This window comes from Orycteropus afer, unplaced genomic scaffold (genome assembly GCF_000298275.1).
Source record: "Orycteropus afer afer isolate SDZICR_OR568_19922 unplaced genomic scaffold, OryAfe1.0 scaffold00217, whole genome shotgun sequence".
In the NCBI taxonomy this organism is placed as follows: Eukaryota; Metazoa; Chordata; class Mammalia; order Tubulidentata; family Orycteropodidae; genus Orycteropus; species Orycteropus afer.
Window position 1 is genome coordinate 2,644,976 of NW_006921804.1, and position 21,220 is coordinate 2,666,195.

At 36.7% G+C, this 21,220-nt stretch overlaps 1 protein-coding gene across 1 annotated transcript in view; it reads left to right on the forward strand.

Annotated features, from left to right (window-relative positions):
• The window catches only part of ASH1L (ASH1 like histone lysine methyltransferase), a 253,198-nt gene that overhangs the window by 217,342 nt on the left and 14,636 nt on the right, over nt 1-21,220 (forward strand). Inside the window, exons 8-14 of the mRNA XM_007948473.1 lie at nt 1,114-1,159; nt 1,272-1,380; nt 8,413-8,619; nt 8,749-8,895; nt 15,668-15,776; nt 16,496-16,660; nt 16,818-16,912. Coding sequence (XP_007946664.1) covers nt 1,114-1,159; nt 1,272-1,380; nt 8,413-8,619; nt 8,749-8,895; nt 15,668-15,776; nt 16,496-16,660; nt 16,818-16,912 — 878 coding nt within the window. The remainder of the gene's footprint in view (nt 1-1,113; nt 1,160-1,271; nt 1,381-8,412; nt 8,620-8,748; nt 8,896-15,667; nt 15,777-16,495; nt 16,661-16,817; nt 16,913-21,220) is intronic.

Below are 21,220 nucleotides of genomic sequence, written 5' to 3' on the forward strand. Positions count from 1 at the left end.
TTGTGCCTGCTGCCTTTCTTTTATTTACTAAATTAACTGCCTTAATTAAAATGTAGAACTGGCAAATGTTACATATTTTTTTACAACAATAAAAATAAATGTGGAATATTTTGCCCTCTAGTTCCTATCCTGAAAAGTCAAGAGTATTCATCTTTTAAATTCCACATACTTACCTAGACTATCTGGAATCCCCAGGTGGTGCAGATAAGCACTTAACTACTACCCAAAAGATTGGTGTTTCTAACCCACCCAGGGATGCCTTAGAAGAAAGGTCTGGCTTTCTGCTTCTGAAAAGTCAATGGAGCACAGTTGTATTCTGCAACACATAGGTTCACCATAAGTCAAGATCATTGATGGCAACTGAAAGAAATAGAGCCTAGACCATCTCCATCAGCTACATCACAGGAGAAAGATGTGGTAGTCTACTTCTGTAAAGATTACAGCCTAGGAAAACTATGGGAGCAGTTCTAGTCTGTCCTGTAGGGTCGCTGTGAATCAGAATTGACTCTATGACAATAGATTTGGTTTGGGTTTAGACCATCTATAAGTTTTCCATTCTTTTCATGGAGGCAAATAGAATCTTAATATGTCCAAACAAATCACTTTGATCGCCATTGTTATTTTTCTTTAAGGCCATCCAACAACATACTGAAGAAATACAATTCAAAATACATTTCTTTGAACTGTTCAGCACTTGTTCTGTTGAATCTAGTTCTCTCTATTCAGTCTAGTTGTTGTTTGCCATCAAGTCAGCCCCGACTCATAGCAACCCCTCCTTGGGTTTCTGGGGTGGTATCACTACAGAAGTAGATTGCCCAACCTTCCTTCTGAGGAGTGGCTGGTGGATTTGAACCACCAACCTTCTGGTTAGCAGTCAAGTACCTTAGGTACTATGCTACCAGAGCTCCTATTCAGTCTAGTAAGTCACCTTTTATTACAGAGTAAAAAGTGATTGTACCAAGTTTCCCTCAAAATGTACCCAACTTAAAGGTCTTGTAAATATTTCCATATGAGCAAAGCACATGAATAATTTTCTGTATTTGTGGTGATTGGTGCTGCTGTCTGACATTTGAAGTTAAATGTTACATCAAGATTTTTCTTTTTTTCTTCTAGCTATACAAAAAGCCAGATGTCCCACTTTATAAAAAAATCCGTTCAAGTGAGTAACTTGGGAGCTATTTTTTCTGCCTCCATTCCATCAATGTTCTTTATATCCTGGCACTTGGAAACATCCTGTATGTTCATAAAATATTCTTTGCTGTCTTTTCAAGATGTTTATGTTGATGTCAAACCCCTTTCCGGTTATGAGGCTACCACCTGTAACTGTAAGAAGCCAGATGATGACACTGGGAAGGGCTGTGTGGATGACTGCCTCAATAGGTACTGTACTAAATGGATTCCTCTAAAGTATAGACCTTGATGTGTTTCTAGGACATTTCATTTGTAGGGAAAAGTTAAATAGACTCCTTCATTTTCCCCTCAAAATGTTGCTCAAAGATAGAAAAAAACTAATTGATGGGCTGAATAGAATAATAGAAAGATAATGCGATTTAAAGTGTTCTGTATCTGAGTTGTTGGGTAATGCAAACAGTTTGCCCTCAACTACTAACCTAAATGTTGGAATTTCAAACTGACCCAGCAGGCCTGGCAATCGGCTTATGTAAAAATTACAGACAAGAAAACTCTGTGCAGCGGTTCTATTCTGTAACAAATGGGGTTGCCATGAGTTGACTTGACAGCGAAGTTGAAGGGTTTTGTTTTTTTTGGTACCTGGGTTTAAATTCTCTACTTATAAGACCTGAGGAAAGTTATTGCTAATAAAAAGAATAGCTTTTTGTGGGGTGTTGGTAAGAATTCAGTAAAACAATGTTCATGAGTATTAAGCACAGTCCTAGGCACCTTTGTAGCCCTCAATATATAGAAGCCATACTGAGAGTAGAGTAGGATGATGGCAGTGAGAATGGAAAGGTAGGGCATAATATATTTTGGAGAAAAACTTAGTGGATAAACAGTTTGGCACATGGGGATATGCATATGATAATTTAGTCATTGATGCTTGGTGGTGTTGTTATGTGCCATTGAGTGCTTATGAGGTGGTAATTCTGTTGTCTTAAAGTTTGGGATCTGGTTTAGATATAAAAATGATTTTGATTTGGGACCACTGATTGTAAAATGGCATAGAGATTTCAAAGTGGAACTGTCTGATAGAGACATAGGCCTGGAAATAAGATTTTTAGAGATTTTTATTCTTAATGATTTTATTAACATAAGCAAATTTACAACAAAAAAGAACTAATGAACTTTACCTTAGTACTTCCTAACCTGAATAGTTGTCCTAGCCAGAGACAGCTGCTTTTCCAATCCCCAGTTAACTACCCTGTGCACTGAGGGAATAGTCTTTTAGTACCTTCATCATCCAGTTGTGAAATTCTGCCTTACTTACATCACTATAAATACACATTTTGTCATTATATAGACATACTGTTTTATATAGTGGTAATGACTGGTTTGGTATACTGATTTTTTTTACTCATAAATATTATATATATATACTTTCATGTATCAATATGGTCCACAAGCTCATTACTTTTAAGAGCTATATATTCTTCCATAATTTGATATGACATAATTTGACATTCTTCTATTGTTGGGCATTCGTTTCCCATGTTTTGCTACTTAAAATGGTACAACACCTACTTCTCACTTACCAACTATCTCATTATCCAACATTTCACATTTACAATAGTAAAAAAAAAAAAAAACTACTATCCGACTGTTTTGCACATGAACAGAGTACATCTGGCAGTAATGAATGCTAAGGTGCAAGGCGAGAATATAATGCTGGCTGTGATGATTAAGACTTAAGGTTATGTGTCCACTTGACTGGGCCATAATTCTCAGTGGTTTGGCAGTTACATGATGATAAAGTCACCCTCCATTTTGTGATCTGTTGTAGTCATCCTCCATTTTTGCATAACACTGATTTTTGCATAATGACTTGTTTTTTGGAATCTAACCAGGTTGATAAGTGAGGCATGAGTCTATTATAAGAATCTTTGTATAGATCCTGTTTTTTTCTCTTAACCTTTAAAGTATATTCTCAAGAATTACCTGAACAAAATATATGAACATCTTTGTAATTCTTATTATATGCTATCAGCTAGTTCTCACAAAATAAAATACTGAGTTAGTTTATAGACTCACCACAAACAATTTTATATATTATTTCACCACACCGTATCTCATAGGGGAGCTCTGGTGACATAGTGCCTAAGGCATTTGACTGCTAACCAGAAGGCTGGGGGTTCATACCCACCAGCCACTCCTTAGAAGGAAGGTTGGGCAATCTACTTCTATAGTGATACCGCCTCAGAAACCCAAGGAGGGGTCGCTATGAGTCAGATCTGCCTCAACAGCAGTGAGTTTGGTTTTTTTTGGATTTTTGTATCTTACACTAACATCTAAGTTTTTTTTGTTTGTTTGTTGGTGGGGTTTTTTGTTTGTTTGTTTGGTGTTTTAATATTTTGTTGGTTTAATATGTCCTTAAAGTTTATTTAAATGTGCATTTCTTAAAGTGCACATTTTATTATCTGTGAAATTACCATAATATAGATGGTGCCTCAGCGATCAGTTCTTCTCATCTTCAGAGTAGTCCCATGAAGTTCATGATAGTTTACATTTTCTAGATGAAGGAATCTATAATTTGGAAAATAAATTTCTCCAAATTACACAACACTTGAGTGAAAGAGTTAGAATTTGAACCCATATCTGTTTGATTCTAAAATCATATTCTTTCCACTGTACCACACTGCTTAAATATATCAGTTTTTTCGATCACTTAAAAATTGAAATTTGCCAGTTAACCATACTTAATTATGTTGGATGTGTCTTATCATTTTTGTTAGTTATATATGTCACAGTCACATTTATCTTTCACATTATGTTACCTTTCTTTAAAAAAAAACCAAAAAACACCTTACCCTTTTCTGATTTTAAATGTCCATTTATTTAAAATAAAGAAAACTCTACTATAATTTTTCAGCTATGTTTGTACATTTTTTTTCCTCACTTTTATTCCAAGATGTCATTCTCTTTGTTGTTAGTTGCCATGCAGTCAATTAGGACTCACAGTGATCCCATGTGTGCAGAGTAGAACTACTCCATGGGGTTTTCAAGGCTGTGACCTTTCGAAATCATATATCGCTAGGCCTGTCTTTTGAGACATCTCTTAGTAAGTTCAAGCCACCAACCTTTCAGCTAGTAGTCAAATGCTCAACCATTTGGACCACCCAGAGACTCTTATTTCCTTGTTAGCTTGTGCTGTTAGGTACTGTCGAGTTGATTCCAACTCATAGTGACCCAATGCAAAACAGAAACACTGCCTGGTCCTGCACTGTCCTCACAATCATTGCTGTGCTTGAGTCCATTGTTGCAACCCACTGTGTTAATCCATCTTGTGAGAGTCTTCCTCATTTCACTGATTGTTTACTTTACCCACCATGATACCCTTCTCCGGGACCTGATCCCTCCAGATAACTTGACCAAAGTACAAGAGATGAAATCTAGCCATTCTTACATCTAAGGAGCATTCCAGCTGTACTTCTTCCAAGATTTGTTCATTCTTGGTATAGTCAATATTCTTCATCAGCACCATAAGTAAAATGCATCAATTATTCTACAGTCTTGCTTATTCATTGTCTAGCTCTCACATGCATATAAGGCTATTGAAAATACCATGGCTTGGGTTAGGCGCATTAAGATAGTTAAATTCATTAAGTCTTCAAAGTGACATATTTGCTGTTTAACACTTAAAAAAGAGTTCTTTTGCAGCAGATTTGGCCGATGCAACATGCTTCTCTATTATTTCTTCCTATAGAGATAGTCAGTTTGATTCCTGTGTATTCAGTTTGGCAAGGTCCATGTATATAGTTGCTGTTTTTGTTGTTTAAAAATGGTATGAGCACTTAGTTGTTGGTCTTGCAAAATTATGTCATGCAATCTCCAGCATAATTTCTGTCACCAAGGGCTTTATTTTCCAACTACTGATGGATCTTCATTGTTTCCAATTTTCGCATTCCAGTCTATGTTGTTACTTGCCATCAAGTCTGACCCAAGTTGTAGTGACCCCTCCTTGGGATAATGAGGCGGTATCACTACGGAAATAGATTGCCCAGCCTTCCGTCCAAGGAGTGGCTGGTGGGTTTGAACCGCCAGCCTTCTGTTAGCAGTCAGGTGCCTTAGGCACTATGCTACCGGAACTCCTCCAGTCACCAGTAATCAATATATCTTGATTCTATGTTTGATCAATTTCAGACTCCAGAGGTTGGTAAAAATCTTAGTTTCTTCATTTTTGGCTTTAGTGGTTGATGCATAAATTTCCCTAATAGTCATATTAACGTATCTTTTCTGTCACTAACAGCATTGCAGTTCAGGATAGATCTTGAAATGATTTTGATGATAAATAAGATGACATTCCTTTTCATTTTTGTCAATCCCATCTTAGTAGACTATATGATTGTCCAATTCAGAATGGCCAATAACAGTCCATTTCAGCTCACTAAGACTTAGGATTTCCATCTTTATGCATTCCATTTCATTTTTGATGACTTCCAGTTTTCCTAGATTCATACTTCATACATTCCATGTTCTGATTATTAATGGGTGTTTACAGCTGTTTCTTTTCATTTTGAGTTGTACCACATCAGCACATGAAGATCCTGAAAGCTGTACTCCATCCACATCATTAAGGTGACTCTACTTTGAGGAGGGACCTCTTCCCCAGTCATCTTTTGAGTGTCATCCAACCTGAGGGACATCTTCTGGCACTGTGTCAGACAGTGTTTCACTGCTATTCATAAGCTTTTCAGTGATCACTTTTTTTAGAAGTAGATTACCATATCCTTCTTCCTAGTCTGTCTTAATCTAGTTCTTTGTTTTTTATTCTTCACATTCATCTCCCTCCACTACTGTTACTTTTTTTTTCATTAATTTGCTTACTTTTTATGTTTGATTTTTTTTTACACTGTCTCTGTGTGTGTGTTTATATGTGTAAATTCTGTTCTTCTTTACTAGATTAAGGTAGATAGGAAATGAGGTTCCATTTCCCTCAGAAGTCATATCTCAAATGAATTCTCAACTGCTCAGATTGGGAGGATATCTACTCTTTTTCCTTTGGATCCTCTTTTCCAGACTATGTCTAGGAATCACCAACCTTCTTTATAAATTCTTTAAATCTTCCCTGTAGATTCTTGTTTCTGTACATCATCCATACGAAACCCATTGCTACTCATTCATCATACTTGGAAAAATCTTATCATTTGTTTCAGGCAGCTTTTCATCCCTGTGCCAGTTTTTCCACAGCATGAACCGAGCCCACTCCTTCAATACTTCATGAAGGCAAACATGGTGTGTTATAAAATTGAGTGCTTAGAGGACAATCCAAGTAATTCCTAATGAGACAGTGCCACAGGCACTTCTTTCTCCCAGGGTTCACAGGCCCTAAACTTAACCTCAGGTTTCCTTTCTAACTCCCTAGTAGGTCCTTTCTAGGCTCTCTGGTGAAGGAGTCCAGTTAATTTCCATTTACCCACCAGTGAGAATCTGTACAATGCATCTTCATCTTTAACTCCAGAAGAATATTGGGTCCTCACATTCTTTTTCCAAGAAGTATGGAAGATTCTCTCCACTTCCTCTCTTCTGCCCTCAAAGCTTTCTTGTTCCTGACCTGGCATTATCTATAGTAGGAACTTTAATTTTTTTCCAAGTGAAAATTCCACCCCTACTCAAAAGTATGCCCTTCATAGCTATGTAAGTCAATCACAGTTCATTTCCCAGTGAATATTTATTTAACTAAATCTCATCATGTGAGGAACATAACTCTTGAGCTTAGATGTATATTTAAAGGGGGAAAAAAAGGTTTCTAACTTCTTCAAGAGCTTTGTCTGGCTAAAGACAACAGAAGTTTATATCACAGAATCAAAGACTTCACATGTTTGCAACGTCTACATTCATATTTTAGTAAATTTATAGGTTTTCTCCCAGGCACACTAAGTAAAAATGTCTTTTATATAATGTCCTTTATATAATGTTTTGTGTTTAAGTTCTTTTGTCCACATAGATTTACTGTTGTATGTGTTATTAGGTATTATGAAAATATAGGTAGAATGTTATAAAAAGAGGCTAACAGTTGAAATCTTGAGAATGAATAAACTTTTCTAAAGAAAAGAAGAATAAGGAATGTGCTATGGAAAGCAGAGAGGAAATAAAGATTCCTCCAAGGAAAGACAGGAATTGTTACTGGAGAGGTTGTTTTTGTTGTAGTTAGCTGCTGTGAAGTCAGCCCCCAACTCATGATGACCCCATCCACAATAGAACATAAAACCACCCAGTCCTGTTCTATCCCAGTGATTGATTGCAGATCAGACCATTTGGATCCAGAGGGTTTTCACTGGCTCTTTTTAGAATTATATCTTCAGGCCTTTCTTCCTAGTCCATCTTACTCTGGTAGCTCCACTGAAACCTGTTCAGAATCTTAGCAACAGACAAGTCTCCAGTGACATATGGGTGATGGCTATGCATCAGGTGCATTGGTTGGGAATCAAACTCAGTCTCCCACATAGAAGGTGAGAATTCTACCCCTGAACCACCAATACTTCATGTTGGAGAGGTATGAAATCCAATGTCATACAAGATCAAGAAAACCATAATAAGGAAGGCTTATTCAGGAGGGGTGTTCAACAGTATTCATCAAGCAAGAAAGTCAAAGAATAAAAGTGGCTGAATTGGGCAGTGGGGCAGTGTGTCCTTCACAGCGTAATGTGATTGCATACCATGAATAATCCAGTGAATACTTTTTCTACTTTCTGCGCATTGTATATGATTTGACACTGTGCTGTTTGCCCTTTAGAATAAGGATAATATTGTTGTGAAGAACAAATCAGATGATGACTCTGAAAGTACTTTAAATTGTAAAGTGTTAAGTACGTTTCTTTACAGGGTTTGTGCATTATGACTATAAATGTAAGCTGATCCTTTCTTGTTTTAATAATGCTAAGTAGCACTTCTGGTTGAGGAATAATTCAGAAAAGAAGTGTGAGAATGGTTGTACAACTTGAAGAATGTAATCAGTGTCACTGAATTGTACATGTGGAAATTACTAAATTGATGTATGTTTTTCTTGTACATTTTCAACAAGAACAAAAATAATTTTAAAAAAAATGACAACATGCATATAACAACTGTCATCTGCTATGTTCAGAAATTTTTATTTGTTTATTCACTGGAGATCTTAGGTGCAGGTGACCTTATATCTTGGAAATGTTATTTCCAGTAATTAAATATAAAATTCCTGTAAAACAAAAAATGAGTGCTTTAAATCATATATAAATATAACTTAGAATTATTTCTTTCTAGAATGATCTTTGCTGAATGTTCCCCCAACACTTGTCCCTGTGGTGAGCAGTGCTGCAACCAGAGGATACAGAGGCATGAATGGGTACAATGTCTAGAACGATTTCGAGCTGAGGAAAAAGGTTGGGGGATCAGAACCAAAGAACCCCTAAAAGCTGGGCAGTTCATCATTGAATACCTGGGAGAGGTCGTCAGCGAACAGGAGTTCAGGTACAGTCGTAAATGATAATACTCTAGTAGAATGTCAAGAGTACCAGATTAGATTGGAAAATGGAAGATTTGAAATTTACTTTCAACTTAATCATTAATTGGCTTTTAATCATAATCTCTTCTCTTCAGGAACAGGATGATTGAACAGTATCATAATCATAGTGACCACTACTGTCTGAACCTGGATAGCGGGATGGTGATTGACAGTTACCGCATGGGAAATGAAGCCCGATTCATCAATCACAGCTGTGATCCAAATTGTGAAATGCAGAAATGGTGAGAAAACAGGAAAAACTGAAGCCAAGAATCCAGCAGAGCAGAAGGCATTGAGGGCACCAGAATTTTATCTTTTCATGGTGTCAAACAGCTTACACAAAGCAACTCAGGCAGTTCCCCATGATACCCGATCTTTCTGGCAGAGGATGAGCTCCTGATGTTTCTTTATTCCATCCTAACTACATAGAAACATATAATGATAATAACCTAATATATATTGAGTGCTTAGTACGTGCTAGGCATTGTACATGTATCATTTCATTCAGCCATTCTGTACATCCTTACTGGATTTGTCATAGTGAGCAATAAACATAAGTAAAATATGACATTCCATCCTTCATATACATTAGATCAAATTGAGAAGGAAAAAAATGCATCTTAAAAACAGTTAAAAGAGGATAGAATGAACAACTTTGTATTTTTTTAAATTGTTCTTTAATTGAGGTATAATTCACATACAGCTTAGTACACAGACCTTAAGGGTACATTTCCATCAGTTGTTACAAATTTGTACATTCACGTAACTCACATCCCTATCAAAATACAGAACATTTCTATCATCCCAGAAGGTACTCCCTTGATTCTTACCAGTAATGCCCCCTCCCCAAAGTAACCACTGGTAGGATTTTTGTTATTATAGATTAATTTGCCTGTTTTAGAACTCCATACATATTTTGCATCTAGTTCTTTCACTGAGCATAATGCCTTTGTAATTCATCTGTGTTTTTGCTTTATGAGTACCTAAGTGGGCTGTTGCTTTTCATTGTGAAATAGTGTTCCATTGTATGAATTCACTATTATTTGTTTATCCATTTTCCTGAACAACTTTACATTTGAAAATTTAGATGAAATGAAAAAACTTCTTAAAATATGGCTTACCAAAACCAGCACAAGAAGAAACAGAAAATCTGATTATGTCTACCAAAGAAATTAAATCTGTAATTAAACCTTTGACAGAAGAAATCATGGCAAACTACCAGTTTTATAAAACTTCCATTTTATAAGGCTAATGTAACCTTAATCAAAACCTAACAAGAATGTTAAAAGAAAGGAAAATTATAGGCCATTATCTCCCATGAACATAAACACAAAAATCCTAGATGAAATATTAGTAAACTGAAATTTAGCAATATATATAAAGGTTAACATCAAGACAAAGAATGCAAGTTTGGTTTGGTTAGTATTTAAAAATTAACAAAAGACAAAAATATTATGTTCATCTCAGTTGAGGTAGAAATTTGACACAATTCAACATTAATTCATGATTTAAAAACAAAAGCAATAAAAAGGAACTTTCTTCATTTCCTAAAGTAAATCTATAAACAAAAACTATAGCTACCATCATACTCAGATTAGAATGTCCCTGTCACCACTTCTTTTCTGCATTATAGTGGAAATCCTAACCAGTGCAATAGGAAAAGGAAAAAACAGGCATTAAGAGTAGAAATTAAGAAACTGAAATGTTATTATTTGAACATGACATACTACTAAAAATAAATGCATTTAACCAGATTGATAGAAATAAGGTGAGTATATAAAAATCAAATAGTAAGTGAAATTAAAAAGACAATACAATTTATAGTAGCTTCATGAAACAATAAATCTAATGCAAATTTTAAGGCCTCTACACTGAAAACTACGAAACATTACTGAGAAAACTTAAAGAAGACTTAAATTAGTGGAGAAATATACCATGTTCATGGGTTGGAAATCTCGATATTTTTTAAGTTACCAGTTCTTCCCAAATTGATCTATAAATTCAAGTCTAGTCAAAATCCAGTTTTTATGGAAATTGACTAATTAAAAAATATATATAGAAAAGTAAAGAACATAGAAAACCAGATAACCTTGACAAAGAACACATTTAGAGCTTATACTACCAGATTTCACGACTTAACTATAAATGTACATTAAAATAGTATTTGCTTGGAATAGATTAACAGACCAATGGAATATAGTCCAGAAAAAGACTCATAAATGTACTGTCACTTAATTCATGACAATGGCTCCACTGCAGATCAGTGGAGAAAAGATGATATTTTTAAATAAATGGTGCTAAGTCAACTCAGTTAGCTAAAATGAACTTTGACTCAAACCTTAATCCACATAAAAATAATCTAAAATGGATTATGCATCTAAATACTGTTTGAAAAGATTAAGTTTCTCAAAGGAAACATGGGTGAATATTTTTGTACATAAACATCATAAATAGCACTAAGCAAGAAATGAAAAAATCAGTAAAAATTAAGAATTTCTGTTCATCAAGAGACATTAAGAGAGTGTAAAGCAAAGCCACAGACTGGGAAGAAAATAGTTGGAGTCATTGCATTTATCTGACAAAAGAGTATTAGAATCTAAAAATAAACAAGAAAAAGACAATCCAGTTTTAAAATTGATAGAAAAAAAATAAACACTTCAAGAAAGAGAATATAAAAATGGCCAGTAAGCATACATTGTTGACATTAATTATCAGAGAAATAATAATCCACATTGAGAAACCACTACATACCCTCCAAAATAGCTCAAAGTAAATAACTAGCAGTACCATGTATTGGCAAGGGTATAGAGCAAAATAAATCCTCATAGGTTTCTGGTAGGAGTATAAATTGGTATAACTGTTTTGGAAAATCTTTGGCAGTAAATACTGAAATTAAGCATTTCCAATGATATATAGTCTCCTTCCTAGGAATGTCCCCAACAGAAATAAGTGTTTATGTTCAAAAATATGTATGACAGTTGTTCATAAACCTAACAACAACTGAGAATAATCCACATGTTTATCTGTAGTAAAATAGGTATATAAATTTTGATATATTCATATAGTGAAATATTACATAGCAATGAATAGGTAAAACTACTAATATATTGTACCTTAGCTTAATATTGAACAAAAGTCAGGCATAAAAGAGTACAAACTATAGAATATAGTGTGTATGACCTCATGTGGCATAATTTTTTGCTGAGGCATAAAATAATGCATCTTCTGCAAAGCAACTGGGTAAGTTTAAACCACCAACCTTTCAGTTAGCAGCCAAGCACTTAACTGTTACCACCAGGGCTCCTACAATGATAGAGGTCAGAATACTTCTTTGTAGGGAGGGTACTGAGTAGTTGGAGATATTTTGAAATAGGATCTGGATAGTGGTTACACACTTGTATATGTTCATACAAATTCAGTGAGCTTATATACTTAAGATTTGTGTACTCTAGTCTGTTCTGTAGAAGAAAACATAGGAGAATATTTAATGATACCAAAATATATAATTTGTTGTTGTTGTTATAAACATTATGTTGTATAGACCACATAATACACTCTACCAGTGGCTGAGTTGATTCTAACTCATAGCAACTTTATATATGTCAGAGTAGAACTGTGCTGCTTAGGGTTTTTGATGGCTGATTTTTCTGAAGTAGTTTCCAAGTCTTTTATTCCCAGGTTCCTCTGAGTGTACTTGAACCTCCCCCCTTTTACTTAACTTAAACATGTTAATCAAATCATTTGTACCACCCAGGAGTTGCTATGATACACTTTTTCTGTAAAGGGCCAGAGAGTAAATATTTTAGCCTTTGGAAGCCATAGGGTCTTTATCACAACTGCAACTGCTCATCTCTGTCATGGTGTGGAAAAAGCCATAGACAATGTGGAGTGGCTGTGCTCCAATAAAACATTATTTGCAAAAACAAGGAGAGAAGGGGATATGGCCTGTGAGCCATAGTTGCTGATCCCTGAAATATACTAAGAATGTTTTCTGAATTCAGAAAAACGAATACCAAGAACTGGAGATATTTGAAGAGGTTATATACGATGGAGTAAGATCTAAACTAAACCTTGAAAAATTAACATTTGGAAGGGGGCAAGAAGGAGAAAGAGCTGTAGAGTCTAACAGCCTGAGTTTTAATTCCCTGGATTTGATGCCATTTAATTGCTATATAACTATAAACACTTCTGAGCCACAAATACCTCATCTATAAAATAGGTATTAAAATACCTATTTCATTGGGATGTTTTGAGGATTATCCATATAGTGTAATGGTCAAGATTTTAAAGCCAAATAACCTAGATTTGAAACCTAATCCCCCAGTTACAGATATGTGACTTCAGACAAGTCACTTACACTCTTGTATCTCATTGTCCTCATCAATAATATGGGGGTTAAAATAGTACTCATGTCATAGAGTTATTGGAAGATTAAATAAATTAATAGAGAAAATTCTGTAAGTACTCAATAAATGTTGATAATCATCATCATCATATATGAAGCACCTAAAATAGTCCATAATAAATAATTAATAACTTATCTATAAGGTATCAAGATATAATACATATCAGTGAGAAAGATGGAGATCAGTAGAAACTGGATGATTTTTGTGGATCAGCCATAAGAAGTAATTTCAATTTATTTAATAAATAAATATGTTAATGTCATATTACTGAGGTACTTTCAATACAGAGCAGGAAAAGTTAATACTGTAATTGACTCATGGGATTTCCATGAGTCCAAATTGACTGGACTGCAACTAACAACAACAACAATTTTAAGTGAGCATGTTTTCAAGAAAATTGATTTAGTACTGTGTGATAGTTGGAGCTGTGTGTTAACTTGGCTGGACCACAATTCTTTGTGATTTAAGCAATTATGATGGGGGTTGTTCCAATGATGGGATCAGATGTATATGTTTTGAGCGGCCAATCCATTGAAAGGGAATTTCCCTAGGGGTGTGGCCTGCTTCCAGTATATTTATGGACGTCCTGGGAAAAGAGACACTCTTCTGTGGATTGGGATTCTGTTGTGCTGCATACAACTGTTGGTGAGCGAACAATCCACTATTTGGCCTGGAGATCTTGGATTCGTCATTCGTTGGAGTCAACATCCAGTATACTGCCTGCCAACCTTGCGCTCCTCAGCCCCTGCAGCTGCATGAGTCAGGAAAAGCCTCCAGCTTGACATTTGATCCAAGAACTTTGGACTTGCCAGCTTCTATAAGTGTATGAGCCATTTTCCTAAGATAAATTTCTCTTTCTCTATATATATAAGCTCTACTAGTTTTGCTTCTCTAGAGAACCCAGTCTAACACATTTGGTACCAGGAGTGGGGTGCTGCTCTGACAGATACCTAAAATATGGAAACAGGAGTGGAGTGCGTCCTTGACCTAAGACCCTGGCAGAGAGAACCCAGCATATGGCATGAGAGACAGGAAGAGCAGACCAAGAGACCAGCATGAGAGATGGCAGGAGCAGAGCCCAGAGACCAGCATTAAACAGCAACAGGCTTACCAGCCCACAGAAGAGAAAGCCGGGTGCCATTGTGCGGCGGCTTCCTGGCGGAGTGGGTTGCCTTCAGGCGTTAATTGGTAAAAGAGACTGGCATGAGATGGAGTAGCAGGTTGGCCCAGCCCATGGAGCAAGAAAGCCGAGTGCTTTTTGGGTAGGGTTTTCCAGCAGAGTGGGTTGTCTTCGGCATTAATCGGCAGAAGCGGAGAGACCAAGGAAACCAAAAGCAGAGCTGCCTCAGCCTATTGGGCAATCTACTTCTGTAGTGATACCACCTTAAAAACCCAAGGAGGGGTCGCTGTGAGTCGGGTCTGACTCGACAGCACATAACAACAACAAGGGTAGGACCATGGCCTTTGGGGGTAGAGCCACCACAGCCCCCTAGGTTTCAAAGAGCCAGACCATCACCAACTTGGTTCTGGAGTGTGGGGCTGCTTGTTCATGTGAGCCAGTGGGATGGAGCCGTAGCTGCTGCCCAAAAGTGAGGGGGCATGGCTGCTATGCCCAAGAGGGAGAGGAACAGGGCAAAGGAGTGAGATCGCCACTTAGACAGACTAGGGGTCTGGAGCCACCCCGTGGAGGAGATCTGTACAGATGCCACCCAATGAAGATCTGTGCAGATGCCAAGTTGACAAGGGATGGAATTGTGGTAGTTATGTTTGTGTGTCAACTTGGCTGGACCTGGTTGAGGCTGGGCAGCTGGTGGTAGTCATTCCCCATGGTGACACTGGCAGTCAACTCTGTGGTGGGATCTACCACGAGCAGCTGAGTAGCTGCCTTTTGGGATGTGGTCTGCTTCCTGTATATTAGGAGAAGCCTTGGGGATAGTCTCTAGCTTATGGCACGCTTGAACCCTGCATGTAGCCGTGTCATTATTCAGCAGTCTGCCATGCTCTGCAGACCTTGGGACTTAAAATGGACTTGAATTAAATGGCCTGCCGTGGTGTTTGGTAACATCGGGACTGTGCCATTTTATTTGTCAACCTTGGGCTTGTTAGCCTCAGCAGCCAGTAGCTGCCTGAGTGAATAAAAGTCTCTAGCTTCAGTGGGCCGGGAGCAAGAGGCAGAGCTGAAGCCCAAGGCCGAGGGGCTTTCACCCAGCCCCTAGAGCTTGGCACTTGGAACTTGGACTTAAAGCCTCCAAATTGTAAGAATAAATTCCTGTTTGTTAAAGCCATCCCGTTTGTGGCATATTTTTGTTAGAGCAGCACTAGGTAACCAAAACATACTGTTAGTATGGAGTATTACACAAGCTGGATAAAATTAAAGGTAGGGAGATTAGTTAGATTTTTGTAATAATACCAACATACATTAATAAGCATCTTCAAATGGAATAATTATAGTCTGAATAAAGGGAAAAGATACTTCATGGAAAAAATCCGTAGAACTCAGTAATTGGATACAGGCAAATTTGAAGTCAGTAATTGCCCTGTTTTTCTAGTTTTCAGACATGGTATGAGGGATCCCTGTATTTAGCTCTTTTCTTTTCTCTCTCTATAGGTCTGTTAATGGAGTTTACCGAATTGGACTGTATGCTCTTAAAGACATGCCAGCTGGGACTGAACTCACTTACGATTACAACTTTCATTCCTTTAATGTTGAAAAACAGGTAAGAATAATAAACCTAAGAAGGTAGTTGAACTTTTGTTATTGTGGAACCTTCTGTAAGCATTACTGACTTGTGGCCATTGAGAAGTACATCGAAGATGACAATTTGTCACTCTTCACCTACCTGAGATAAATGTTAAGCTGCCAATGAGTCAGCCCCAGTTCATTATGACCCTGTGTATAGTAGAGTGAAACTTTGTCCAGCCCTGCACTGTCCTCTTGATTAATTGCATGTTTGAGTTCATTATTGCAGCTTCTGGGATGAATGTGTTTGTTGTATGCCTTCAAGTCAATTCTGACCCATACCGACCCTGTGTGACAGAGTAAAGCAGGTCTCTTCTCCTACAGAACCACTGATAGGTTTGAACCCTGACCTTTCATTTAGCAGGCAAGTACTTAACCATTGCGCCACCAGGGATCCTTTCTGATATAAATAGGTCTGCTATTTTTTTCAGAATTCTGAATAAAGAGACTACTCAGTCATGTTTGGTCTCCATTTCGTTCTGAACTCCTCTCATCAAAAAGTCTTCCTGAAGTTTAACCTTTCCTTTTTCACTACAGTGGAAACCCATTTCTATTTGTTATAGTCCCAATCAGTTATTTTCCTCAACATGAAAATTCTTTGATGCAAATTTAATGTTGGGTATCCAAATCCTCAGTCATCTTCTTTGAACTTGTGAGACTGCAGGTTAAAAGAATTATTCTACTTTCTCTTCAAAGCAACTGTGTAAGTGTGGCTTTGAGAAATGTCGAGGAATCATTGGAGGCAAGAGTCAACGCATGAATGGACTTACCAGCAGCAAAAGTAGCCAGTCTATGGCCACACATAAAAAGCCTGGACGGTCAAAAGAGAAGAGGAAATCTAAGCACAAACTGAAGAAACGGGTAATGATCTCATGGCTTTTCTGTAAACAGCTGCTTCAAGGCAGTTCTTAGCATAAAAGAACTATCAGAGGGTGGGATCTTTAGAGTGGTTTTAATATTCTTGGCGGTGATTCCTGATTGATCTTGTATTTCTACAATCTGATCATCTGTTTTTCAGAGAGGCCACCTCTCTGAGGAGCCCAGTGAAAACATAAACACCCCAACAAGATTGACCCCCCAATTACAGATGAAGCCGATGTCCAATAGAGAGAGGTAAAAAGATTTTCTTACTTGAGTAGTTTTTAAAGTATGTAATTTTCTTAGCAGTTTAAAAAAATCATTATACATCTATATAGTTGAGCTAATTTCTTTAATATAGGAAGTCTTAATCAGGATTGGAGGATCTGTGAACTTAGATGGGGAAGAAAATTACATCTCTTATCTTAACTAATTTCTGATTAAAATTGAGCATTTCCTTCAGTTATGGTTGTAGGCCAGAAATAGTATTAGTGGTATCTGTGACCAATAGAATAATACTTGTCACCAATAGAAATCACAGATATTTTCATATCAGATAACAGGTTACAGATATGTCAGAATACCATTTATGCTCATCACTACCTCAAAATTGGTTGTTAGATCCACCATTAAATCTTGTCATTTAATGCATTCAAAAATAATGTATATTCATATATCATACATTTAAGGTTTTTATTCCAATATGCTTTGAAAACTGTTTTAATGTATTTTCTCTCCCATTAATGCTGTTATTTTATTAATTTAAAAACATTGTTACTGCCAGAGGAATCCATGACACAAAAGCTTAAGAAAACCTGCTTTGTCTACATATTGCCAGAGCAATAAAAAGAATCACAGTAGTCATTTCTGGTCATCCCTATATTTAGATAAAATTTGTCCCCTGTCAAAAATAATTAAATATGTCTTCTGTCTTTCAGATATTCTTGATACATATTCTCCAACCTCCCTGACTATACATTTTGATATATCAAAATTCACCCTTATTTATAAACTTACTATAATTGTAGTGCCTTTCATCCTATTTCACACCAAGTCGTAGAAATTTTAAACTTCAGAGAAATTTAGTCCATTGGTTTTCGACCTTGGCTGCACATTATCCTGAGAAGCTTTTGTAAAAATCCCAGTGCTCAGACCACACTCCAGATCACTTAAACCAAAATTTCCAAAGGTGGAACTAAGGCATCAGTAATTTTTTAATTTCTCCAGGTAATTCCAATGTACAGCCAAGGTCAGGAACTATAAAATTAGCCCAACATTCTCCATATTATTGAGACTCATAGTTTGTGAGTTACCCAAGGTCACATCCATTCATATGTATGCGAGGGTAAAATTCAAATAATAGGATTACCAAAGTAATATAGGGTCAGTAAAGATACACGTAACTCATTTAAATTTAGATCCATGTGAAAGAATTGCACTTAACAAAATCTGCCCAACACCTATCCACATTTTTCTTTTTCAAGGCTATCTTACATAACTTTGCCTTTACCTGCCAGTCCACTTGTCATTGTTAAAGCTGATCTTGAACCCATACTTAATGACTGGCTACTTCCTTCAGAAATTTTACAAGTACTCCATAAAGCTCTGTTCTTCAGGTCAGGCTGCATTATTATTTGCCAGTTGTTTGTGAGTAGTATAAGGAAATGTTTTATGTTGCGTGAAAAATAACAAGATGCAAGATTGGATGTCTTAATTACTAAAGAAATACATTAAAGTAAGTAAGGTATGAATGGAAATTCACTAAAATGTTTTTAAGGGCTATCTATTGGTGTAGAATTTATGGATGAATTTTGTGTCTTGTTGTTGTTGTTGATAGTATTTTTTCTGTTCTCCGTAATTTTTAAATAAAACAAAAATATCTAGAAGGGATGATACATGTTCTTATTTTTGTCTCTTTAGTTTATTGTGAAAATATACATAACAAAGTGCTGTTAGTGATAGGATAATATCCATACACTTACAAGGAAGAGCAAGTAATAACTACTGTCATTCAAGTTTACGCACCAACCACCAAAGGCAAAGATAAGGAAATTGAAGAATTTTACTGACTTCTGCAGTCTGATCTTGACCAAACATGCAATCAAGATGTGTTGATTATTACTGGTGATTGGAATGCAAAAGTTGAAAATGAAGAATCATCAGTCATTGAAAAACATGGCCTTGGTGATAGAAATGAAGCTGAAAGGTTGGATGATAGAATTTTGCAAGACCAATGACTTATTCATTGCAAATACCTTTTTTCAGCAATGTAAACAACAGCTATACATATCCACTTCACCAAATAGGAGTACACAGGAATCAGATCGACTACATCTGTGGAAAGAGGCAACGGAGAAGCTCAGTATCTTCAGCCAAAACAAGGCCAAGAGCTTACTGTGGAACAGACCATCAATTGCTCATATTCAGGGTCAAGCTGAAGCTAAAGACAATAAAAACAAGTCCACAAGAACCAAAATATGACCTTGATCATATCCCACCTGAATTTAGAGACCATCTAAAGAATAGATTTGATGCTTTGAACACCAGTGACTGAAAACCAGATGCATTGTGGAGTAACATCAAAAACATCATCCATGAAGAAAGCAAAAGGTCATTAAAGCCAGGAAAGGAAGAAAAGACCAAAATGGATGTCAGAAGAGACTCTGAAACCTGCTCTGGAACAGAGAGTAGCTAAAGTGAATGGAAGAAATGACAAGATAAAAGAACTGAACACAAGATTTCAAAGAGCAGCTTGAGAGGACAAAGTCATTTATTATAATGAAATGTGCAAAGACCTGGAGTTAGAAAACCAAAAGAGAAGCACACTCTCAGCACTTCTCAAGCTGAAAGAACTGAGGAAAAAATTCAAGCCTCAAGTTGCAGTATTGAAAGACTCTATGGCAAAATATTGACTGATCCAAGAAACATCAAACGAAGATGGAAGAGTCACTATACCAAAACAAATTGGTCACTGTTCATCCATTTCAGGAGGTGGCATATGATCAAGAACCAACGGTACTGAAGGAAGAAGTCAAACCTTCATTGAATGAATTGGCGAAAAACAAGGCTTCAGGAATTGATGGAATACCCATTGAGATGTTTTAGCGAACAGATGCAGTGCTGGAGGCACTCGTCTATGCCAAGAAATTTGGAAGAAAGCTACCTCGACAACTGACTGGAAGAGACATATGTGTACCCATTCCAAAGAAAGGTGATCCAACAAAATATGGAAATTACCAAACAATATGATTAATGCCACACACAAGAAATGCCACACACAAAAGCTTGCTGAAGATAATTTTTCAAAATAATGTTGCAGCACTATACTGACGGGAGCTTCCAGAAATGCAAAAAATTCAGAGGAGGATGTAGAACGAAGGATATCATTGCTGACGTCAGATGGATCTTGGCTTAAAGCAAAGAATACCAGAAAGATGTTTACATGTGTTTTGTTGACTATGCAAAAGCATTCTACTGTGTGGGTCATAACAAATTATGGGTAACATTGAGAAGAATGGGAATTCCAGAACACTTAATTGTGCTCATGAGGAACCTGTGCATAGACCAGGATGCTTTTGTTCAAACAGAACAAGGGGATACTGCATGGTTTATCAGGAGGGGAGTGTGTCAGAGTTGTATACTTTTACCATACTTAATTCAGTCTGTATGCTGAACACATAATCCAAGAAGTTGGACTGTATGAAGAAGAACGCAGCATCAGGATTGAAGGAAGACTCATTAACAACCTTCAGGATGCAGAGGACACAACCGTACTTGCTGAAAGTGAGGATGACTTGAAGCACTTACTGATGAAGATTAAAGACTACATTCTGCAGTATGGATTACATCTCAACATAAAGAAAATGAAAATCCTCAGAACTGGACCAGTAAGCAGCATCACGATAAATGGAGAAAAGATTGAAGTTGTCAAAGAGTTCATATTACTTGGTTCCACAGTCAACACTCATGGAACCAGTCAAGAAATCAGATATAGTATTGCACTGGGCAAATCTGCTACCAATGACCTCTTTATTTATTTATTTATTTTCTTTTTTTTTTTTTTTTTTTTTTTTTTTTTTTTTTATTTATTTATTTTTTATTGTGATTTGGGTGAAATTTTACAAAGCAGAGTCATTTCACATTCAACAGTTCATACACATTTTGTTTTGTGAAATTATTTCAAGCTCCACAATGTAACAGCTCTCCTCCCACTTCCTTCCTGTGGTTACCATTCTCTTACAGCCTTCTTGCCTGTACATTCCTGCTTTCCCTAGCTTCTTCCCCACACCCCTCCACCAGCTTTTTTTGTCTGCTAACCCTATATATGGTCATGGGCACACTACCCCCTGCCTACACATTCAGCCTGTCTACCCATCTATCTACCATCAGATCAGTGCTTGCCATCACTGACAATGCAGTACTGTCCATGGAGAAGGATTCATCTTTGTTGTGCCAAAGACCTCTTTAAAGTACTGAAGAGCAAAGATTTCTCTTTGAAGACTAAGGTGTGCCTAACCCAAGCTATGGTATTTTCAGTCACCTCATATGCATGTGAAAACTGGA